This window comes from Pseudorasbora parva, chromosome 23 (assembly GCF_024679245.1).
Source record: "Pseudorasbora parva isolate DD20220531a chromosome 23, ASM2467924v1, whole genome shotgun sequence".
Lineage (NCBI taxonomy): Eukaryota > Metazoa > Chordata > Actinopteri > Cypriniformes > Gobionidae > Pseudorasbora > Pseudorasbora parva.
Genome location: NC_090194.1, coordinates 31,266,760 through 31,291,584, shown reverse-complemented (window position 1 = coordinate 31,291,584; position 24,825 = coordinate 31,266,760). Strand labels below are relative to the sequence as shown.

General features: G+C 38.2%; 2 protein-coding genes across 3 annotated transcripts; one reads left to right on the top strand and one right to left on the bottom strand.

The window, feature by feature from the left end:
* Nucleotides 1–3: 3 nt before the first annotated feature.
* LOC137062601 (L antigen family member 3-like) lies at nt 4–2,352 on the bottom strand. Its single transcript, XM_067433500.1, has 3 exons — nt 2,263–2,352; nt 1,935–2,063; nt 4–1,696 (listed from the first exon to the last, which is right to left on the bottom strand). Exons 1-3 carry the CDS (start codon nt 2,307–2,309, stop codon nt 1,582–1,584), a joined length of 291 nt encoding a protein of 96 aa, XP_067289601.1. The 5' UTR covers nt 2,310–2,352; the 3' UTR covers nt 4–1,581.
* Nucleotides 2,353–3,142: 790 nt separating this feature from the next.
* Nucleotides 3,143–24,641, top strand: LOC137062597 (cGMP-dependent protein kinase 1-like). Of its 2 annotated transcripts, none has more exons than XM_067433496.1 (20): nt 3,143–3,339; nt 4,582–4,814; nt 4,917–5,031; nt 7,666–7,832; nt 8,691–8,804; nt 16,121–16,226; nt 16,337–16,400; nt 16,502–16,579; nt 16,656–16,750; nt 16,852–16,917; nt 18,940–19,014; nt 19,100–19,196; nt 19,291–19,430; nt 19,613–19,702; nt 19,790–19,931; nt 22,722–22,843; nt 22,975–23,097; nt 23,227–23,289; nt 23,415–23,481; nt 23,762–24,641. In XM_067433496.1, exons 2-20 carry the CDS (start codon nt 4,619–4,621, stop codon nt 23,858–23,860), a joined length of 2,019 nt encoding a protein of 672 aa, XP_067289597.1. In that variant the 5' UTR covers nt 3,143–3,339; nt 4,582–4,618; the 3' UTR covers nt 23,861–24,641. The 2 variants fall into 2 exon arrangements, with proteins under 2 accessions (XP_067289597.1, XP_067289596.1); XM_067433495.1 differs by having other exon boundaries at nt 22,680–22,843; nt 23,762–24,636.
* The last annotated feature ends 184 nt before the right edge of the window (nt 24,642–24,825 follow it).

Sequence of the window (24,825 nt, the reverse complement as noted above, 5' to 3'; positions counted from 1 at the left end):
GCATCGTCTTTTTGCTTCTATAGTGTATTCTTTCATCCATGCAGAATATAGTCTTTCATGCTCGTCTCCTGCTTGTATGTCTGTCTGTGCCTTTTTTGTGTGTGTGTAGAAGCAGTCACACTTCCTTGTAATTCCTTTTTTTTGTTGCTAAATTCTAACCTAATTAACCTTAATCAATTCATTAAAGGAACACTCCACCGTTTTTAGAAATGGGGCTTATTGAACTTATTTCCTACATTTAGATATGTGGGCAAATGCATTTTTGTCTCAGTGCATGCATTGTTTTAGTTTGGCAGGGTCACCACTAGCTTAGCATAATGAATGAAATCCTAGGTTGCCAGCTAGCATGTCCCGAGTTAGTGACCCCGACACCCCCCAAAAAAACCTCCTAATTACTTCTTGTGGCCTGCGTATTCACAAGTACAAATAGCGATGCAGATTAAGACTAGGTGATTTCCTAGGCAGTTATTGACTTGGGACTATATTATGGGGAAGCACAGGTGAAGCACTGCTACTTGGGCGCAGAGATATCACGGCTGTTGAGCGATCGCAATGTGTTGCCGATATTTCTGTGCCCAAGTAGCAGTGCTTCGCCTGTGCCCCACATATGCCCACATAGGAAAGAAGTTGAATAAACCCTATTTCTAAAAACGGTGGCGTGTTCCTTTAACTAAACAATCTACACACATTAACAGCCCAACATGTCATGATATCAAAATCTTCAGCATGATTTAAGAGGTTATTAGCTGCCAAAGGCCAGAAAGAAAGAATGCTTGTGCCTAAAGCTCTCATATATAATACCTTCTTCCGGATAGGAAGGCGGGACGCCTTGGTGGTGTCGTCGAATGAACGTTTTGCGAATCTGGGAGCTCACAAAGTATTAAGTGCAATCATTTTAACCATGTGACAAGTTTTCTCTCACTTGAATGAAAGCATTCCCCCAGTTTTAAGTGAATGAATGTAACGAATGATTAATTCCTGTCTCCTGCAAACGTCTCGACCTCAAGCTGTTTTAATTACTTGGTTTACATTTTAAGTTTTAATGTTCTCACATTTCTAACGGGCTCATCTCATTGACTAAATTATGGGTCTGAATTATGTAGGACAATAAAGGAAAGCAGAAATCAGAGTCCTGACAACCCTTGAATCCATGTGATTATTTTTTTTTTTAAACGTCTTTATTTCAATCCACCAGAATTGTAGATGATTTTGTTTGAAGAATCTTAGTGATGTTTGCCAATAGAAACCAACATCTGTTACTCTTTTATAAAACAATGACCTTTCCTAGAACACTGTTAAATCATCTCAGTATTGTTTTCTCAACAATGCTCCAATAATAAATCTTTATTCAAATGACAAAACTATGTTCTGGCTTCTGTTGCATTGCTAAAAACGTTAGCACAGCTCAAACTAAAAAACAAACATTTTCTTATGACATTATGATGATGTGTTGCGTTTCTCAGACACGTTAATTGTGCTTTTCGAGTCCTCGCAGTCCATACTGAACACATGGCAGCAGATGTTTCTCCTGGACATTACACGGTGCAACCGCATTTCTCCTCTTGTGCTTGTTTTAGTGTGTCATTGTGAAACAGGAGGTCCAAATGCATCCATGGTTTCTATCACTAGAGACAAGTGGTCCAAAAACGAACTTACAGAAACACGAAGAATACGGGCTTCGTCTGCAGTCCATCTCCTATAAAGGCATAAATCAGATGTTTTGTTTTGTGTTATTGAAATATTCAGTATTTTAACAACCACATATGCATAGATCTTAATGTAATATTACATTAATCACAAACACATGGGATGGTACTTTAAATAAAAAAACAGGTAACTGGGTCAGTGTGGGAAAGTGTCGACCTAAATGTAAATTAGGACAAACTATTTTGAACGCTAGATATTTAGGCGATGGTTGATTGGGTTTTACTCACACAGACAGTGTTTGTCCTGAAACATTCAGATTTTTAGAGATTCCTCCTTTCCTGGGTTCAGGATCAGGAGACAAAGACTGCAGGGCAATAGTTGCCTCTCTCTCAGATGGGAAAGGGACTTTTAAAAAGCTGATGTTTTGTAGAGTTAAAAAAAATCAAAACTTTGAAAGATTTCTTAATAATTGGCTGATGCTGCTGCACATGTTATCTGAACATACCCCTCCGTGCAAGCAGATAAGAGCTGAATAAGTCAGAATAAATCCTGCGATACAAAAGAAACGTTTAACAATTAATATTGTGGACATTTAAAACCAACATAAAAGGATACAATTGAAGTTTTCTTTCTGAACCGTTTTCACTCATGCGAGCCGCCATGTTGACATGTTTTGTTTGGGTTTAGATTGAAAGCGGCATTTTCGTCAAGTTTTGATAAAACGTAAACCTTAATTTCATTAAATTACATTCGACAAAATTGAATTGACAACAGCCATATCATCGTAAATGTTTAATGTTTTTATATTTAAAATATAATGCTTTGTGATTATTGTACTCTGTTTAGATTGCCATATGTAATTCATATTTTTATGATGATTTTTATATTTTAGATTGAAAGTCTGCATCTGGGACAAGGCAAGAGAAAATCAATATACAGTACATAGTTTACTCTTTGTAGATTAGCATGTAATTAATATTTTTGATCAATATCATATGTAATTCATATTTTTATGATGAATTTTATATGTTATATTGAAAGTCTGCGTCTGGGACGAGAGAAAACCAATATCTACACAAAATACATTTGGAAAAATCAAACATGATTAATTAAGTGAAAATAAATCATTAGCTATTTACATACATGTGTGAAATTGCTACATATAATTGTAATATTTTGCAATTAATATTTATTAATATTATGAATTTTCCTCATAAATTCCGTCCAGTATGCGATTGCCTCGGACTTTTCTTTTTTTTTTTTTGGGTCGAAACGAATCATTCGAACAAGCCTGTTTACTGTTTGTCATGCTACACTGCTTTTTATTTATACAAGTAGCTTAGGCTAATATTCCTGAAAATTCTACATAGGCGATCGAGCTACTATCACTGTCTACTAGAAAACAGAGTTAGTAAATATAGCAGCATAACAAGTTTTAACTCAAAAACACCGGTCAGTTCAAATGAATCAAACCTAAGTCAGCAACAGACCTGCAGCATCTTCACAACTCTATTACAAATTGCACTGCGTTTTGGACGCAGGGGTGGACGCGTCAACGATGGCCAAAAATGCAGTCTAGGAAGTGTGGGTGCTGGGTAGGCAGATTACTAGGTCTTGAGACACAGCCGAATCCCTCGCTGGACTTCTGCGCTGGATCTGTTCAGTGTTCAGTCCTCCGTGCAGCTGCTTTAGGTAAGTCAGACACAACGGAATCTCTTTTATTGTGTGCTATAGTTAAAGAGAAAACTTTGTCTTTTTATGAAAAATCTAAAATCCCCAAAATGAGTCCTAAATATTTGTGTTGTTGTTATGGTGACTGATGTTAGTCTATAAACAGCTGACATGGGAAGTGTTTTTACAAGGACAATAATAATGACTAATAAAAAAAAGCCTTTCTAATTTTGTCAGGTGTTTTTCTGTTACTAGTATCTACCTTTATGCTTGAATACTGAAAATAAGGAAAAGGTTATTTTGAAATGTGCTCAAGTACAGCATTATACATACTTTAATGTATAGTTATAGGTACAGTTAGTACCAGTTATATTCAGAAATATAACTGGTACTAACTGTACCTATAACTATACATTAAAGTACTTAGTAATATTAAATAGCAACATGTACTTTGTATTTAATTACTATTTACGATGAAAGGGTTAGCAATAGGGTATTGTTTATAGTTATGTATTTATGCATTATTCGATGTTATTACTGTAGTAACAAAGACACTGTAAAGTAAAGTGGTGCTATTCTATTATGTTTAATTCTCTGTGTAGTTGTTCATCTGAATACTTTTATTTTATTTTATTATTTTATACAGTGGGTTTATTGGAAATCTGGGATTCAAAGACTTATTTAAAGCAGAAAATACATTTTGAAAATGTAAAACTAAGAAATGTAATGTAATGGCATCAAATAAAATAAATATTTAAAGGATTTCCGAAATTTATGTTAATTTATCAAGTTAAACTTTACACTGATTTGTTCATTTTATATCATTTGTAATGAGGAAATAAAAAAAAATCAAATGGACTTATGAAGCTGTATACTGTTTTTTAGGGTTTTCCATTTCTGTGAGTTTATGCTTAAAAAGGATAAATATATCTATAAAATAATAATAATTTAAAAGGGAAACATATTTCTTACCTTGTTGGCTGATATTTTGATGTTGTTTTTTTGTTGGTTTACAACAAAAAAAAAACATTAGTCGTTTTGCTTCTCAAGCAAATATATCCTGATTTAAAACAGGACAAAAAAATACTCTTTTTTTGCAGTATAGTTTATTCATAACTCTATCCTCATGATCCCATCGGCTATAACACTTTAATTTCTTTCTGGGATCTATGAAGTGCCAGAAACAATCATTGCAAACACTGTAGTCTAGCTTTTTATGGTGTGTTTCACTGAATTCTGTTTTGGATTTTATTGCATTTATAGATGCATAATCCTCCAGCGGTGACAGTCTCCCGGGCTGATGGGAACTCTCCGTGACCTCCAGTTTGCCCTGCAGACCAAGATCGAGGAGCTGCGGCAACGTGACGCCCTTATCGATGAGCTAGAGCTGGAGCTGGACACTAAAGATGACCTCATCAGACAGCTACAGGGCGAGCTGGACCGTCTCCGCGTCGCCCCGGTCACACACAACCCCTCTGGGGCTGCAGAAATCACAGGTGAGCTGGGAAATCTGTCAAAAGACTGTGATTAACTATGTTGACACATGCTGGATTTTATTTATTGTTGCATATTATTTTATTTTATTGGTATTGGAGCAGCTTTACCAGATGAGCCCCAGCGCACTAAACGGCAGGCCATATCCGCCGAACCCACGGCGCTGGATCCGAATCAACTCACCCACGTCACCCTAACCAACTACAGCAAGAGCGAGGAGTGAGTTAGAGCCTGTACACACAAGAAAAACACCCTGCAGCTTATTAAAGAGGACCTATGCTTCTGTCGCTGTCTGAGCATTAAAGCGGTCGGCAAAGTTACAAAGTCACTCCAAAGGGAGTTATTATATCAGTAAACATCAGTAAACACTGTTTCTGAACTCCCTGAAATGCCTCCATTGTAGTCTTGAGATTTCTTCCAGGAACAAACACGTCATAGTGTTACTCATTTAAATTATTCACACCCAAGGCAGACACAAAAAAGGGACGAGGCCTGGTTGAGTTGTGTTAGTAGTGTGTTGTCACCAGATGCTGTTTTCTCCACCCCCATTCTATCGAATTGATCATTCAAAACTGATGCCATTTTTGTGTTAAAGGTAGTGTATGTAATATTGTGGCCAAAACGGGTACTGCAATCACTTTCAAATGACTGTTGAGCAGGCCCAGAAAACGATTGTGGGCATCATCGCACGACGAAACACCGCCTCTACAGATCGTGTAATCCAGTAGCCCCGCCCACCGACTCATGGAGCTGATCGGCTCGCTAGCCAGCAGCAATAAACATGTGGGAGAAGATAGCAAGATATTGTAGAAGAACACATTTGCTGCATAAGCTTCCTTCGGATCATAATATTAGGAATGTGTGATACTTAAATAATATGTAATGAAGTTCCAGTTCACGTGGGAAAGAACGTTTGTGTGTTCGCTTCATTTCACCGCCGAATCGTTTGTAAATAAGCCTCAAGTGCTGGATTTGCAGACACAATGTTGTGCCTTCTATATTAGATCCGACAGGAATGGTGCAACAAACTTATGTAAGTAAAACTTTAGTCTTATATATATGTAGGCTTTATAGTAGTCCTAGGTCTGTGTGTTTTCTAGACGAGCTACCAAAACGTACACCCGTTGGCAGAAATTCTTTCTTGATCTGGGCGCGCACGTGTGTGTGTGTGTGTGTGTGTGTTCGCGTTTATAATGACCGATCGTGCGGGTCATCTAAGACATTAATAATATTCCAATCAATTGGGATGAGAAATAAATCATTGTGTTCGTTTGATAAAGACGTTTAAGAGCCATGTGGTCGAGAGAATCATTGCAGTTGCCGCTTTAATAATCTCTCCCTCATGTAATCTGAACTGACAGAGGCATAGATATGACAGCGGAGCTGAAGCTCATTAAATATGCAAATCTTCTCCAATCCTAGCTGTGGGCGTTTACTTCCAATTCTCCAGTGACACGCCCATCAAAACCCAGCGTTCTAGAGAGAGCCTCAAAACCAGTGTAGAAAATAGCCTATTACTTAGTTATTATGTTTTTTAATGTAAAAACCACACAAACGTCATTAGTTGACCTCAGAAAACGTGTTATTTTAACCTATAAAATAAGAAAAAAAAGCTGAAAAAAAGTGTCTGAAATAAATAAAAAAACGTCCCTATTGTATAGCATGTGAAAATAAGTACGCTAACAGAGTAGTTTTGTGCAAATACATGGGGTGCGCTATAATCAGTTGATATGGAGTTTATAATGGAGTCGGCCATTTTAAGAGCTGGCTCAATTGCAGAATCCTTCAAGTGCACTGAAAAATGTGCTCCCTGAAAAGTTCCACAATGCACCGCAAAACCCACTGCAACGCTCACTATGTCCCTTAACTCTTTTCCTGCCAGCGTTTAAAAAAAAAAAAAATTCCAGCCACCGCCAGGGTTTTTGACAATTTTCACAAAAATGTAACAGTCCATAAATATTTTGTTTAATGACTATCTAAACATGCAATATATCAAAATAAAGAGATAACCCTCTTCTTTAATAAAAATAATAATAAAATAAAAAACTTTTTTATTCAACCTTCATGCATTGCTTTTTTATCAACACTTGGATATGGGTTTCATAAAAAAACAAAAAAACATTTTGAACAAAAAAGAAAGAAAATCAAGCTGTGAAAGACCTTATTCAGATCAGATTCAGAGCGATGATCAAACACAGATGGGGTAGATCGTGTCCATCAACACTCCTAATGCTTGCACAGTCCTGTAGCTCATCCTGAGTCCACATTTCGTTCACTAACATTAGACATTTTTTGGCAGGTAGGCGTTTTCTCACAAATAATGAAAAATTCTGTGTTTGGCGGGGAACGAGTTAACGGAATTCTAAAAGCAGAGTTCTCTAAAGCGATGTCATTTTCTGTTATCCGGGAGTGACATGCTGCCAAGATGGCGACTGCAAAGAAGAGTGCTTTCCAGAAACCAACGAGTGACGTCACGGACACTACGTCCATATTTTCCTACAGTCTATGTTTCGCCACACACCATCACTGTTATGGTAAGGGCGTGATATATCAATATATATCAAAATATCGAAACAAACTGCAAGCGCTTAACCAATCAAATCACACTGGTCCAGCCGACCAATCAGAGCACAGTGTGCTTTAGAGGAGGGGCTTCAGCGAGACAGGATCTTAACAGAGCCTTACTGGCAGTCTGGGAAGAGAGGTGCTGCAACAATGTCAAATATGTAAAAAAGAATGTTTTTGTTGAACATTCACACATGAAAACCTATTCTCGTAGACCCCAAAATCAAGAGCATTTTAGAAACAGGTAAACATGTTTGATTCAACCCCATCACCCTGTGCTCATCCCAGGTCTCGAGAGTTGATCCAGAGGGCTTTGCTGGAGAATGACTTCATGAAGCACCTGGAGGCCAGTCAGATCCTCACCATCACGGACTGTATGTATCCCACTACTCTGGCCCAGGGCTGCTGCGTCATCCAGGAGGGCGACGACGGCTCTACCGTCTATGTCCTGGAAGGTGAGGAGCATCTGCCTCAAATCTACTATATTAGTATTAGGGAATTATTGTATGTGCAATTAAAACTACTTCGAGAAACAGTACATGTAAAACTATAAAGCACTTAGTGTGTTTGTTTTAATGCTTGCCTCTGTGAAGTGGGCAGTTGAATTTGCTGCCTGTTCATCATGTGTTTGTGACAGTGATCCTTTGTGCAGAGAAAACACTTCACATGACGTGCCCTATTATTCCACGGCTTTGCACTGACTCTTAATGGAATAGTTCAGGCAACAACAACAACAACAAATCTGTGATCATTTCCACAACCTCATGTCATTTAAAACCAATGCCAAAGGAGAATTTAAAGAACTCTTTTACACACACCCTGGTCAAATGTTTGGTGTTGGAAAGAGTTCATTGTTTTTTAAAAGAAGTCTCTTATGCTCCCCAATACTGCATTAATTTGATTTAAAAAAAAATAATAATATTGTGAAATATTATTTCTATTTAAAATGACTTGTTTTCTATTTTAATGTTTTCAATGTAGTTTATTCCTATGAATTTTAGCATTATTACTCCAGTGTTCAGGGTCACATGATCCCTCAGAAATCATTCTAATATGCTGATTTGCTGCTCAAGAAACATTTCTTATTATTATCAATGTTGAAAACAGTTGTGTTGTGTAATATGTTTTTCCAGAATGATTTGATGAATAGAAGGTTCAAAAGAACAGCATTTATTTGAAATAGAAAATGTACTTTTCATCATTTGAATGCATCCTTGCAATATAAAAGTTTTTGCGGTTCTCCTACACACATTGATCTTATTCACAGACTCAAGGTTGTTGGTTTTGTTTGTGTGTGTGTGTGTTTTGTGCAGAGGGCTTGGTGGAGGTTACCAAAGGAGGACAGAAGCTGTGCACCATTGAGCCGGGGAAGGTGTTCGGCGAGCTCGCGATCCTCTACAACTGCACGCGCACGGCCACCGTCACGGGTGAGATTCACTCCATCTGTGTATTTCAGCACAGAATTTGTTCCACCTATTTTTTTATAATAAAATCTATAATTAGCCTAAATAAATGTAATATTAAATGAAATTCGAACAGGATGTATCATACAATAATTAAAATATTGTTAATAAAAAATGTTAATAGTAAAACAAGATAATAAATATAATAAATTGGAAAATAAAAAAGTTTAGGATTAAATAAGTATTATTATTAATATATATATATATATATATATATATATATATATATATATATATATATATATATATATATATATATATATATATATATATATATATAAAAATATTTTTTTTTTTTTAATTACTATTATTTATTTTTTCAGAGAACAATCAGCCAGTTTACGAAAAAAATTTACAGGATGTGTCATACAATCATACAAAAATTTAAATATTCAAATGTTACAGTAATATAAGAAGAACGGGTACAGGATATAACATACAATGATTACAATTTAAAAAGAATATAACAGAATAGAGTAAATAACAGCACAAATAGAGCAAATAAGAAATATTAACAAAAAAAGACAAATGCTAAGCACCTATATGCATTTAATAGATTTAGTCATTGTGACTTTTTTTGTCTCTAATTCTGACAAACATAAAATGTAAAAGCCTGAACTTATAAGATCACGTATCCAAAGTTTGTAGTCTTGAGTCTGAATTCCTGTTCATCTGTCAAGGCTGTGGGCTATAGACGATCTGCCATGCTTCTGAGATTGAGTTGAGCCCTATAAATGGCTCTCTCCTGCAAAGTGAGCATGGAGCAATTGTCAGTGTGTAATTTCTGGGATGTTTGGCCATATGGCTTTTCTAATATACCCTCACCTTATCCTTTGCCCTTTTTATGACACATCGGTTTAGTGTGATGGATTGGGGTGAAATGAGTTGACTCAGTTGGTGTCTGTTTAATCACAATAATAAAAATGCAATTAAAATTGGGCCTTTGGCTGTCCCTGTTCATGCAGAGACCTCTCTGTAACAATCTCACCTGTGAACCCTGACCAGATTTGCTGGCTTGGAACAAAAAGTGCTGCAAATTTGCTTTATTTCTCTATGCAGCCAAAAAAAAAACCTTTTACATAGTGGTTAAAAAACAAAACTGCATGCATTTTTTGAAAGAACTTTGTTTTGGTTATGCTTCAGCCCCAGATAACTATGACCTGTTAGAGAGCTACATCTGGAAATGTATCTGTGACTGTTTACTCCGCTGTTGAGTAATAAAAACGACATATCCACATTGTTTTTATAACATTTCAAATCCCTCAGTTCTTGTCATATCCGAAAAGCTTCACAGGTGTTGGTCATCTAAAGTCCTTGCAGGAGTTGGAGTTGTCTCTTCACAGGTGTTGTTCATCTGAAATCACCTGAAGACCTCACAGAAGTTGGAGTCGTCTCTTCACACATGTTGTTCGTCTGAAATCACCTGAAGACCTCACAGATGTTGGAGTCGTCTCTTCACAGGTGTTGGTCATCTGAAGTTCTCAGAGGAGTTGGAGTCGTCTCTTCACAGGTGTTGGTCATCTACAGTCCTCGCAGGAGATGGAGTTGTGTCTTCACAGGTGTTAGTCATCTGAAGACATCACAGGAGTTGGAGTCATCTCTTCACAGGTATTGGTCATCTGAAGTCCTTGCAGGAGTTGGAGTCTTCCCTTCACAGGTGTTGGTCATCTACAGTCATCGCAGGAGATGGAGTCGTCTCTTCACAGGTGTTGGTCATCTACAGTCCTCGCAGGAGATGGAGTCGTCTCATCACAGGTGTTGGTCATCTGAAGTCCTTGCAGGAGATGGAGTCGTCTCTTCACAGGTGTTGGTCATCTGAAGTCCTTGCAAGAGTTGGAGTCGTCTCTTCACAGGTATTGGTCATCTGAAGTCCTCGCAGGAGTGGGAGTCTTCCCTTCACAGGTGTTGGTCATCTACAGTCATCGCAGGAGATGGAGTCGTCTCTTCACAGGTGTTGGTCATCTGAAGTCCTCAGAGGAGTTGTCTCTTCACAGGTGTTGGTCATCTACAGTCCTCGCAGGAGATGGAGTCGTCTCATCACAGGTGTTGGTCATCTGAAGTCCTTGCAGGAGATGGAGTCGTCTCTTCACAGGTGTTGGTCATCTGAAGTCCTTGCTGGAGTTGGAGTCGTCTCTTCACAGGTGTTGGTCATCTGAAGTCGTCGCAGGAGTTGGAGTCGTCTCTTCACAGGTGTTGGTCATCTGAAGTCCTTGCAGGAGATGGAGTCGTCTCTTCACAGGTGTTGGTCATCTGAAGTCCTTGCAGGAGTTGGAGTCATCTCTTCACAGGTGTTGGTCATCTGAAGTCCTCGAAGGAGATGGAGTCGTCTCTTCACAGGTGTTGGTCATCTGAAGTCCTCAGAGGAGTTGTCTCTTCACAGGTGTTGGTCATCTGAAGACCTCACAGGATTTGGAGTCATCTCTTCACAGGTGTTGGTCATCTGAAGTCCTCGAAGGAGATGGAGTCGTCTCTTCACAGGTGTTGGTCATCTGAAGTCCTTGCAGAAGTTGGAGTCATCTCTTCACAGGTGTTGGCAATCTAAAGTCCTTGTAGGAGATGAAGTCGTCTCTTCACAGGTGTTGGTCATCTGAAGTCCTTGCAGGAGATGGAGTCGTCTCTTCACAGGTGTTGGTCATCTGAAGTCCTTGCAGGAGATGGAGTCGTCTCTTCACAGGTGTTGGTCATCTGAAGTCCTTGCAGGAGATGGAGTCGTCTCTTCACAGGTGTTGGTCATCTGAAGTCCTTGCAGGATTTGGAGTCATCTCTTCACAGGTGTTGGTCATCTGAAGTCCTCGAAGGAGATGGAGTCATCTCTTTACAGGTGTTGGTCATCTGAAGTCTTTATAAGGGGCTGGATCCAGACTGGAGCTTACTCTCTCTAGTTACCTCGGGATGGGTATCCCGTGATGAAACAGAACAGGAAAATAATTAGCCTACCTCAGATATCCTAGGTACTACCAGAATCCCAGAGTTTTGTGATCTTAAAGAGCGAGATGGATTTTATGGCAATAGAAGATAATAAAAATACACAGGAGATAAACCATTTAGGAACTTATACAGGTCAGTAGCAATACTTTAGAAATGATACGGAACTTAATAGGTTACCAGTGTAGAGATGATAAAATTGGTGTTATATGATCATATTTTCTTGCTCTAAAACTAGCTATTTTAGACTAATTGTAGCTTGTTTATTGGGGATGCAGGACAGCCAGCTAGTAATGCATTACAATAATCTAGTCTAGAGGTCATGAATGCATGAACTAACTTTTCTGCATCAGAGACAGATAGCATGTTCCGCAGCTTAGCTATGTTTCTGAGGTGGAAGAAGGGTGTTTTTGTAACATTTGAAATATGATTTTAGAAAGACAGGTGGCTGTTTAATATAACACCCAGGTCTTTAACTGTAGAGGATTAATTAACAGTACTGTACATCCTTCTACGTGCAAATTGTTAAAAAAAAAAAGTGCAACAAAATTCTTCAAGTCAAGTCAACTTTATTTATATATAGTGCTTTTACAATGATGATTGTTTCAAAGCAGCTTCACAGTATTAAACAGGGCTATATTACAACAAAATTTGATTTGGCTGTACAGTCGTTCTGGAGAAAAAATTAAATGTATCATATAGTGACAATGTGGGCAGATCAGTAATATAGTTTATACAATTAATTAAGACCTAATAAATAAATTTTATTTGGATATTAAGTTGAATAACTTACATCAAAATTTGAGAGTCCCCAACTGAGCAAGGCAAGCCAAAGGCGACAGTGGCAAGGAAAAGATTCTGTGTACAGGTTTTTGGTCCAGTAAGTAATACCTCGGTCTTATCTGAATTTAATAAGACACAATTAAAGGTCATCCAGTATTTTATATCTTTAACACACTCTGACAGCTTGGATAATTTAGATATTTCATCTGGTCATGCTGCAATATATAAATGAGTATCATCGGCATAACTGTGGAAACTAATTCCATGTTGTCTTATAATATTACCAAGTGGTAGCATATATATTGAGAATATATTTGAAATGAAATGAAATAATACATGTTTTTTAGCATTGTCATTTTGAAACGTCTCTCTTTTGTGTTGATAGGAAGATGACACATGGTGTCTGCTGTTCAGGGCCAGATAAATGAATAGCCATATCTTTAAGCTCAGCTGTGTTCATTGTCTGCTCTCACACTGTCAGTCTTTTCTGAACTTTCTCCTTTTTTTTGCCATTTTTGTGAATGTGTTTTGGGGTCAGAGGCTAGATCTATTTTCAAGGTTCATCTGACGTCACTAATGGACAATTACTGTGGTTTATCAGACAGTGGCAAAATAGGATGATGGGAAGTCAACAGCTTCTCAAGGTCTAAAGGATTTTATAAATCTAACCTAAGAAGGTCACCACTTCCCTTTCACCAAAGCTGATTAGCATTCGTTGAAATCTTTTGAATACTCTCCAGATTGAGTCATTTAAGTGCTTTGTCAGGGGGAAAAAATGTCAACAAATCTCGTAGGGTGCGTCTGAAAGCTAAAAAAATGCTGCTTATGCAGGGAGCATACAATACAGAGTTAGGAAGGCTACAAATGTCCGAATCTAAAGATTGTCACATCCTGTCTCTCCTGATAGTCTTTTGAAGGCTGCATAAATGTATCCTTCACGACAGTTAAAAACCAAATTGGTAAAAAAAAAAAATCGAATAGGTGTCTGTTGCATTTAGTGGTCAGTTTTGTGTAAATGTACATTTTTGACCACATTTTTCCACTCTTAATTGTTTGTTTAAATAGGTGTGGCATCCAGTAATCATCTCATGAATACAAATGTTTACTTAGCATTTCAAATCCTATATAACTTGGACATACACTAATGGACTGCATTTATATAGCGCCTTTATCCAAAGCGCTTTACATTTTTGCCTCACATTCACCCATTCATACACCGACGGCGATGTCAGCCATGCAAGGCGCCATCCAGCTCATCGGGAGCATGCTGGGGTTAGGTGTCTTGCTCATGGACACTTCGACACTTGGTCAGGTGGAACCGGGGATCGAACCACCAACCTTTCGGTTTGTAGTCAACATAGTGACTACAAACATAGCAATATAGTGTATAAAGAAATGTTAAAAATCTCAGCCGTTCATTTGTCAAGCTGGAAGTAGAAAGGTCTGCTTGAGACAATTGCATTGTTGGATACCCTATTATGTGTGTGTGTAAAATAAAGCAGGCATACAATTATGCCATCAAATATTTTTTGGGGATATAATAAGGGTGTTTTGAAAGGGGTTGTATTTATTATTCATGTATTTATTGGTTTTCCATGTGTTAATAAAATGTCTCTCAATGCCTTCAAACATTCTACATGAATTGACTTTAACACGAAATACATGAAATAGACTTTTAGATTGAAATTGAATATTAACAGTAGTGAAAGTGTTTGTTACACTACATACACTACATTGGCAAACATTTTGGGACGGCTGCCTTTACATGCACATGAACTTTTATGACATCCCATTTTTAATTCTTAGGGTTTAATTCATGGCCCGAGCACCGATGGTGTGAAGATAACATTTTTGAGGGCCTAAACATGCTCAAAAGTAATGAAACTTTGCACACACATCAAAAGTGGTGAAAATTTTGGTTTGTTAGGGGTTTCAGAATTGGTGCGCAGTCCATGTTGGAACAGGAAGGGTATGTCCCCAAACTGTTCCCACAAAGTTGGGAGCATGAAATTGTCCAAAACGTCTTGGTACTGGAACTAAGGGGCCAAGCCCAACCCCTGAAAAACTACCACACACCATAATCCCCTCTCCACAAAACTTTATACTTGGCACAATGCAGTCAGGCAAGTACCGTTCTCCTGGCAACCGCGAAATCCAGACTCCTCCATTAGATTTCCAGACCGAGAAGCGTGATTCATCACTCCAGAGAACACGTCTCCACTGCTCCAGTGTTCAGGGGCGGTGTGCTTTACACCACTCCATCCGATGCTTTGCATTGCATTTGGTGATATAAGGCTTGGATACAGCTGCTCGGCCATTAGAACCCATTTAATGAAGCTCTCTATGCACTGTTCTTGAGCTAATCTGAAGGCCACACAAAATGTAAAGGTCTGTAGCTATTTACTGCATGTGCTGACCCCGCTCTGTGATTTTGTGTGGCTTACCACTTCATGGCTGAGTTGCTGTTGTTCCCAATTGCTTCCTCTAACATTATAATACCACTTACAGTTGACCGTGGAATATTTAGTAATGAGGAAATATCACGAATGGACTTATTGCACAGGTGGCAACCTACCACACTTGAATTCACTGAGCTTCAGAGCGACCCATTTTTTTAACAAATGTTTGTAGAAGTGTCTCAATGCCTATGTGCTTGATTTTATACACCCTTGACCACGGAAGTGATTGGAACACCTGCATTTAATGTTTTTTAGGGGTGTCCCAATACTTTTATAGTGCAATATAGTGTATAAAGAAATGTTAAAAATCTCAGCCGTTCATTTGTCAAACTGGAAGTAGAAAGGTCTGCTTGAGAGAATTGCATTGTTGGATACCCTATTATGTGTGTTTAAAATAAAGCAGGCATACAATTATGCCATCAAATATTTTTTGGGGATATAATAAGGGTGTTTTGAAAGGGGTTGTATTTATTATTCATGTATTTATTGGTTTTCCATGTGTTAATAAAATGTCTCTCAATGCCTTCAAACATTCTACATGAATTGACTTTAACACGAAATACATGAAATAGACTTTTAGATTGAAATTGAATATTAACAGTAGTGAAAGTGTTTGTGTGGGGTGGGCTGCAGAATAATTACATTGAGTGGGGCGCGAAGAGCTCTTAAAGCATCAGCTTTCAGTCAGGTTGAGAGGAAGTACAGAACAAAAGTGTTTAGGTGAAGAGGTCGTGCCCACAGTTATATTTGCACATGTACTTGTTTATGAATTATGAAGCAGAGAATCACAGCAAATCCGTCTGGTTTTAAATGTCATCCATGTCATAAATTCCAATGAATGTGTTCTTTATTGTAAAATTCCATGATTTAATGCTCATTAAAATATAGCCTATATTTTTGAAAGTCCATAAATTAAATAAATAATAATAACGTATAATAATAATTTAAATTATACATTTTATTTACTTTACTTGAAATGATAGTTTAGGAAATAAAATGATCTGGAATTTGGAATCTAATAGTAACAATTATTTGCATGTAAAGACTTAATTAGAACTAAACTACGGGAATAATTTCCTCCTTCCTCATCATTATCATCTTCTTCCCTCTCAGCCCTGACTGATATCAAACTATGGGCCATAGACCGACAGGGTTTTCAAACCATCATGATGAGAACTGGCCTTCTCAAGCATTCAAACTACATGAAGTTCTTGAGGAGGTAACACAATTTAGTATCAAACCAAATTCAACATTTCAAACCAAAATCAAAAGTTTTGACAGTGTTTAAGATTGGTACTAGTAATCCTATCAACTGATTTGTGTTGTCAGTGTGCCCTCCTTCAAGACTCTCGCTGAAGATGTGCTGAGTAAAGTAGCAGATGTTCTGGAAGAGGTGAGGTGTTTTAGACACTGCACATTCATTCTTAAAAAAAACTGTTCTGAATTGATTCATGTGACCTTTTGTTCTGTTTTGTTCTCCCTCTCTCTCTTAAGACTCACTACAGTGATGGTGACTACATCATTCGTCAGGGCGCCACTGGAGACACATTCTTCATCATCAGTGAGGGGCAGGTGAGAAAAGAGCCTTTCTAAGGTTTCCTGCTGGATTGTAGATCAGAACATTTATTATGAATTGTGTGTGCAACAGGTGAGGGTCACCCAGCAGAAATCAGCCAATGAGGAGCCAGTGTTCCTGTCCACACTGTCTAGAGGGGACTGGTTTGGAGAGCAGGCTCTCAAAGGGTCAGTGAGGAACTTGAACGTTTTAAGGTTATAATTCTCATTCTAACCATTGTGGTTAAGATTTAAGAATAACTTTTTGCATTATTCACTTGTCTTCCCAGGGAAGATGTGCGTACAGCAAATGTAACGGCTGTTGGAGATGTGACATGTCTGGTTGTGGACCGAGAGTGAGAAGCTTGCAGAACAATCACAGTCACCTTTCAAAAGCAGCATAACATCATAACATCCCAATCATTCAAAATCACTACTGTTACAATCAACATCACAACCATCCCAATCAATAAAATCATAACTATCACAATCAATATAACAATACCATTGAATCAAAATCATAATCACATTCAGTATAACAATCATCATAATCAGAACCTACACAAACAAAATCACAACCATCCCAATAAATCAAAACCATCACAAAAATTGAGAAATCAGCTTTCCCTTGAGTTTTGATGTATAAAAGGCCATGGTAATATAAGATTATCGTGTAAGTGTCGGAGCTGAAAACTTCCTTGTTAGTCAAAGAAAAGCTTTTATTGACAGCTGGCTCAGCAAACGATCGATCTGCGAATGTTCTTCCTTTTGACGTCAGTGTGCAGTTATACGCCGCCTTATCCGAAGAAAACGGACGCTTGATTCTGTAGCCCTGCCCAACGATTCGCGCATGACATATAATAGATAAATAACATAGGCCTACGTGGAGCTAAACCGGATTGAGCTACCAAGCAATACGCATGTCATAAGCTTCCTTTGGATTCCAATAATAACAATTCATGGTTAAACTAATGAAGTTCCAACTCAAGTGGGTAAAGGGCCCCTGCCCCTTTAATCGTAAACGTTAAAGTGCCCTTTTTAATCATTCCACAGTGTACAATTTTATCTCTTGGATTTGCCATGTAGGAAAAATACAATCGCGGAAGTTTTGAACATGCTGATTTTTCTGCAGTGAAGTTTTGCTGGTGCACGTACTTGGCTTGCGGGAGCGCACGTGTGTGTGTGTTAGTAATGCAAAGTTTGCGGTTTTATCGACCGATCGGGCTGGCCAAGTAAGAAAAAATAACATTCCAATTAATTGTGGGTGGATGAGAAATAAATCATTGTGTTTGTTTGAAAAAGACATTTTGCGAGTCCTGTGGGCGATTCATTCTGGTTGCTGTTTTTTCACATTGGAAGTTTTCAAAACAGTTCAGCATGTGTAGTGACAGGGGAGCCAAATCTCATTATAATATGCAAAACTCTCAGCCAATCATAGCAGTGGCCGTTTACTTTCAAGTCTTAGAGTCGGCACGGCCATAAAAACCAAGTGTTTCAGGACCTAGGCTGGGTAGAAAACTAGGGTAGAAAATAGCCTAATACTTATTCATTATGATGCTTTAGAATGTAAAAACTATGCAAACGTCATAAATTGACCTCATACAACAGTATATATTAAAAAACAGCCAGTTATGACCCCTTTAATCAGAATGGGGAAAAAAATCACATTTACTCAAAATCATAACTGTCTCAATCAACACACAATCATCACAATCAAAATAATAATCAAACTAACATCACAATCAATATCACAACCAACATAATCAAAAGTGTAACCATCAAAATTAAAATCACAACCATCTCAAGCAATCAATATCTCAATCAGAATCAGTATAATCACATCATCACACCCATCATTAGTCAAAATCATAACGATCACAATAAATATCTCAGAATAGCAATCATATTTACTAAAAATCCTGACCAGTGCAATCAATATCACAATTAATCAAAATCATAACCATCAAAATTTATATCATAACCATCCTAAGCAATCAAATTCATAACAATCACTATCCATATCTCAGTCAGTATCACACTCATCATAACTGTTCAAAATCAGAATCTTCTCAATCAAACCATTCCAATGTAGCAAATTCATAGCTATCACAATAAACATCTCAATCAGAATCACAATAATCATATGTACTAAAAATCGTTACGATTACAATCAATATCACAATCAATCAAAATGATAACCTTCTAAATGAATTAAATGAATTTGTTAACACCACAACCATGCCATTAAATTAAAATATCATAATCACAACCATCATTAGTCAAAATCAGAACCTCTACCAGAAAAGTCAGTAAACTACTAACATCATTTCTCCATTTTGTCACATGTACTGACTGCTGATAAAACTCAATTCTAACAGGTCTTTTAAGCAGCTAATCGGTGGACTGGACAATATGAGCAATACAATGGACGAGAGCGAAGAGGTGAAAGCCAAGTAAGCACGTGATGAGCTCCTTCACATCCATTGTTCAGAAACCAGAGGCCTTCTGGGTAATGTGAATAACTGATATTTCTCGTAGGTTAGAGGCAGAAGCCGCGTTCTTCTCTAATATGTCTCTCGGCGACTTCCGTGTGATCTGCATGCTGGGGGTGGGTGGATTCAGTCGGGTCGAGCTGGTACGATAAGTTCATTTCCTTAAAGCCGCAGTTAGATGTTTCTTCAAGAATGATTAGGAGATTTTGAGAGTATGTTTCTAATTACTCTTTACAGGTGCAGCTGAAGAACGATCACAGTCGCTCCTTTGCCATGAAGGTCCTGAAAAAGCGTCACATCCTGGACACGAGTCAACAGGGCCACATCCTGTCTGAGAGACGCATCATGATGGAAGCCCACAGTCCTTTTACTGTCAGGTCCGTACAACTCTGTGCCAGCTGAGTCTCCACGATAACATGGTCACATGTTCATCAACATTACAGTTTAATGCGGTTATGCAGAATTAAACTCTCTTAAAGTCTTCTCTTAAAATATAGAATCATTACATTATATTTGTATGAAAAGCATGCGATAACCTCATATTGGTTTTATGCTTCAGACTATACCGGACCTTCAGAGACTCGAAATACTTGTACATGTTATTGGAAGCGTGTTTGGGTGGAGAGCTGTGGACTGTGCTCAGAGATAGGTATCAAGAACCCTCTCATTGTTTCTCATGCTCACCTGAACAGACTGAGTCAGAGTAACTCACAGGAAGTTCTGCGACTGTTTCCAGGGGGTCGTTTGATGACAGCACCACACGCTTCTACGCTGGATGTGTGGTGGAAGCTCTCGCTTTTCTACACTGCCGTGGCATCATCTACAGAGACCTGAAGCCTGAGAACATCATACTGGACCACCGTGGATATGCCAAGCTGGTAACCAAAGCATTGTTATTTTTGTATTATGTATTTAATATTAAAGTATGTATTAATATTTTAAATAATTAAATATACAGAATATCATCAAAAAGGTGATTTATTTCACTAATTACATTCAAAAAGTGAAACTTGTATATTATATTCATTCATTACACACAGACTTATATATTTCAGATGTTTATTTCTTTTAATTTTGATGATTATTACTGACAACTAAGGAAAATCCCATATTCAGTATCTCAGAAAATTTGAATATTACTTAAAACCAATACAAAGAAAGGATTTTTAGAAATCTTGGTTGTTCAAGAGTGGTTTGACACAAGGAATGCGACAGCTGAAACTCATGTCTTGCATACATCTGTGTGTAGTGGTTCTTGAAGCACTGACTCCAGCTGCAGTCCACTCTTTGTGAATCTCCCCCACAATTTTTAATGGGTTTTGTTTCACAATCCTCTCCAGGGTGCAGTTATCCCTATTGCTTGTACACTTTTTTCTACCACATCTTTTCCTTCCCTTCTCCTCTTCATTAATGTGCTTTGACACAGAGCTCTGTGAACAGCCAGCCTCTTGCAATGACCTTTTGTGTCTTGCCCTCATTGTGCAAGATGTCAATCGTCGTCTTTTGGAGAACTGTCAAGTCAGCAGTCTTCCTCATGATTGTGTAGCCTACAGAACTAGACTGAGAGACCGTTTAAAGGCCTTTGCAGGTGTTTTGAGATAATGAGCTGATCAGAGTGTGGCACCAGGTGTCTTCAATATTGAACCTTTTCACAATATTCTAATTTTCTGAGATAATGAATTAGGGATTTTCTTTAGTTGTCAATTATATTCATCAAAATGAAAAGAAATAAGCATTTGAAATATATCCATCTCTGCGTAATGAATGAACATAATATACAAGTTTCACTTTTTGAATTGAATTAGTGAAATAAATCAAGTTTTTGATGATATTTTAATTATATGACCAGCACCTGTATATTACATTATTACATCACATTTTATTTCTGGTTTAATCATTTTTGTACTTTATTTTATTCACCAAGGCAACATTTCTAATTTTTCATTTAAGTTTTTTAAGTTACATTTTTCACAGATTTTATTTTATTGCAGCTTTGTTTTAATTAACTGAAATGGTTTAGTGTTAGTTTTAGTTAAAGTGCCCCTATAATGCTATTTTAAAGGTATCTAATTTTGTTTTGGAGACCCATGGTCAAAAACACTTTAATTTTCTCATAATATACATAGCATCAGCTCTTTTCTCACTTTGTCTGAAATGGGGGTAATAAAATAAAGGATTCGGTCTCTTTAAACCCCTCCTCTCCCAGAGTCGACTCTGCTCTGATTGGTCAGATGGCCCAGCCTGTTGTGATTGGTTTACTCTGCTCTGATTGGTCAGATGGCCCAGTCTGCTGTGATTGGTCTACTCTGCTCTGATTGGTCAGATGGCCCAGTCTGCTGTGATTGGTTTACTCTGCTCTGATTGGTCAGATAGCCCAGTCTGCTCTGATTGGTTTACTCTGCTCTGATTGGTCGGATGGCCCAGTCTGCTGTGATTGGTCCACTCTGCTCTGATTGGTCAGATGGCCCAGTCTGTTGTGATTGGTTTACTCTGCTCTGATTGGTCAGATGGCCCAGCCTGTTGTGATTGGTCTACTCTGCTTTGATTGGTCAGGTGGCCCAGACTGTTGTGATTGGTTTATTCTGCTCTGATTGGTCGGATGGCCCAGTCTGCTCTGATTGGTCTACTCTGCTCTGATTGGTCAGATGGCCCAGTCTGTTGTGATTGGTCTACTCTGCTCTGATTGGTCAGATGGCCCAGTCTGCTCTGATTGGTCTACTCTGCTCTGATTGGTCAGATGGCCCAGTCTGTTGTGATTGGTCTACTCTGCTCTGATTGGTCAGATGGCCCAGTCTGCTGTGATTGGTCTACTCTGCTCTGATTGGTCAGACGGCCCAGTCTGTTGTGATTGTTTACTCTGCTCTGATTGGTCGGATGGCCCAGTCTGCTCTGATTGGTCTACTCTGCTCTGATTGGTCAGATGGCCCAGTCTGTTGTGATTGGTCTACTCTGCTCTGATTGGTCAGATGGCCCAGTCTGTTGTGATTGGTCTACTCTGCTCTGATTGGTCAGATGGCCCAGTCTGTTGTGATTGGTCTACTCTGCTCTGATTGGTCAGATGGCCCAGTCTGTTGTGATTGGTTTATTCTGCTCTGATTGGTCAGAAGGCCTAGTCATTTGTGATTGGTTTACTCTGCTCTGATTGGTCTACTCTGCTCTGATTGGTCAGATGGCCCAGTCTGTTGTGATTGGTTTTTCTCTGCTCTGATTGGTCGGATGGTCCAGTCTGTTGTGATTGGTTCTTTGCAGACTTTTTATTTCACAAACAGCTATATCATACACTACATGAAAGGTAATATCTGCATTTAAAAAAAGCATAACGTTCACTTTAATAATTACAACTCTGAACCTCTGTACTACTACTATAGGATACATGGGGTAACGATCAAAGGTTATTTTCAAACTAAATTGCTGTACATTTAAAAATTATTTAAAAAAAAAACCTACTTTGTAAAGAAATGTATTCATATGCACACATTATATTAGTCTACAAAACCAATTTGAAGCATATATATATATCTTTAGATCTCTAAGAAATAAGAAACATATTCAGTCAATTGTGCCTAAATTTGCATACATTTACCAACAAAATTTTCAAAAACCATAGATTATTAATTGTTTTTTAGACTGACTTTGGTTTTGCTAAAAAAGTTGGCTTGGGGAAGAAGACGTGGACATTTTGTGGAACTCCAGAGTACGTGGCCCCTGAGATCATCCTAAATAAAGGCCATGACGTCTCGGCCGACTGCTGGTCTCTTGGGATCCTCATCTTTGAGCTGCTCAGCGGAAGGTTGGCTATTTACTAATGACATTATTAACCAGTTTAACGTTTTTTTGTTCCCAGAATCCCAGGAAGTGAAATTCACACTCTGCCTCTTCTAATTATTAACATTCAACACCATTTTCCTCTTTCCATCCAAGTCCACCTTTCTCAGGGTCAGATCCCATGAAGACGTATAACATTATTCTTCGAGGAATCGATATGGTGGAGTTTCCCAAGAAAATCACCAAGAGTGCTGCGAACTTAATCAAGAGACTGTGCAGGTACAGAGATGGCGTGAGCATGTTTATTTAAAAAGTCTGTGGTTTAAAGCCAAGGGGGTGTCTAACCAATGACAATATAGCATTTATGGGCACTATATCTATGCTGTCTGTGTGTGTTTAATCTGACAGGGACAATCCATCCGAGAGACTCGGCAACCAGAAGAACGGCGTGAAAGACATCCAGAAACACAAGTATAGATGGCATACTGTATAAACCTTCAGTTTTGACATTGTCGCTACATTTGCGCATTACTGGTTTTATTTTGAGCCTTAGTCATGATGCGTTGGTTCTGTGGTGGTTTGGATGTCTCTTGCAGATGGTTTGAGGGGTTTAACTGGGATGGTATTCGTGAAGGCACCTTGACTCCTCCATTTATACCAAATGTAAGTGAGATTATTGAGCGAACAAAACATGTATCATTTCATGGACTGTTTTTATTTGAACCTTAACTTGGAGGGATATCCAAAATACACACATTTTAGTATTTTGGGTAATTTTTTTTTGTCAACCTGACAAATCAAATATCTTAGAATAATGCTACAACATCTGACATATTTCCAGACAGTGTTGCTGTCCTGGGTAAATTAATTTCTTTTCATTTTTTGGTTTTGGTACAGAGAAAATGAGTTTGGGAAAGTAATAATAATACACTGTTTGCTGCAGGTGGATGGACCTTTAGATACAAGTAATTTCGACTGTTTCCCTGAGGACACAGATGAGCCGCCGCCTGATGAAGAGTCTGGCTGGGACATTGAGTTCTGATTGGATGGACCAAATGTTATGAATGGCCACAAACTGTAGCCTGAATCCAGAATAGAACACTAACAACAGAGCTGTTAGTACCTGACAGTCATCAGCAAATACATTTTTTCTTCTACTTTAGAATTAATTGTTCTTTTTTGTTACCGCAGAAAAATAAATAAATATATATATATACATTATGACCTGATATTGTGTTGGTCCCCCTTTTGCTGCCAAAACAGCCCTGACCCGTCAAGGCATTGTCTCCACTAGACCCCTGAAGGTGTGCTGTGGTATCTGGCACCAAGATGTTAGCTGCAGATCCTTTAAGTCCTGTAAGTTTTGAGGTGGGGCCTCCATGAATCGGACTTGTTTTTTCAGCACATCTCACAGATGCTCGATTTGATTGAGATCTGGGGAATTCTGAGGCCAAGTCAACACTTCAAACTCGTTGTGTTGCAGCTTTCGCTCCCCATGTGCATCAATGAGCCTTGGTCGCCCATGACCCTGTCGCCGGTGCTCCACTGTTCCTTCCTTGGACCACTCTTGATAGATACTGACCACTGCAGACTGGGAACACCCCAAAAGAGCTGCAGCTTTGGAGATGCTCTGATCCAGTCATCTAGACATCACAATTTGGCCCTTGTCAAACTCGCTCAAATCCTAAAGCTTGGCCATTTTTCCTGCTTCTAACACCTGAACTTTGAGGACAAAATGTTCACTTGCTGCCTAATATATCCCACCCACTAACAGGTGCCGTGATGAAGAGATCATCAGTGTTATTCACCACCATAATGTTGTGATAATGTCTGATCGTGTATATATAATTATTAAAAATATGTATTTTGCTGAGAAAATCTAACATTACGGATAGATAGATAGATAGATAGATAGATAGATAGATAGATAGATAGATAGATAGATAGATAGATAGATAGATAGATAGATAGATAGATAGATAGATAGATAGATAGATAGATAGATAG

Coding starts and splice junctions, on each gene's coding strand:
- LOC137062601 (XM_067433500.1), bottom strand. CDS start 2,309: ATGGCGGCTCGCATGAGTGAAAACGGTTCAGAAAGAAAACTTCAATT. Junction 2,064..2,262: donor TCAGAAAGAAAACTTCAATT/GTATCCTTTTAT, acceptor ACAAAACATCAG/CTTTTTAAAAGTCCCTTTCC. Junction 1,697..1,934: donor TCAGGACAAACACTGTCTGT/GTGAGTAAAACC, acceptor ATGCCTTTATAG/GAGATGGACTGCAGACGAAG.
- LOC137062597 (XM_067433495.1), top strand. CDS start 4,619: ATGGGAACTCTCCGTGACCTCCAGTTTGCCCTGCAGACCAAGATCGAG. Junction 4,815..4,916: donor TGGGGCTGCAGAAATCACAG/GTGAGCTGGGAA, acceptor GTATTGGAGCAG/CTTTACCAGATGAGCCCCAG. Junction 23,290..23,414: donor AAAGACATCCAGAAACACAA/GTATAGATGGCA, acceptor TGTCTCTTGCAG/ATGGTTTGAGGGGTTTAACT.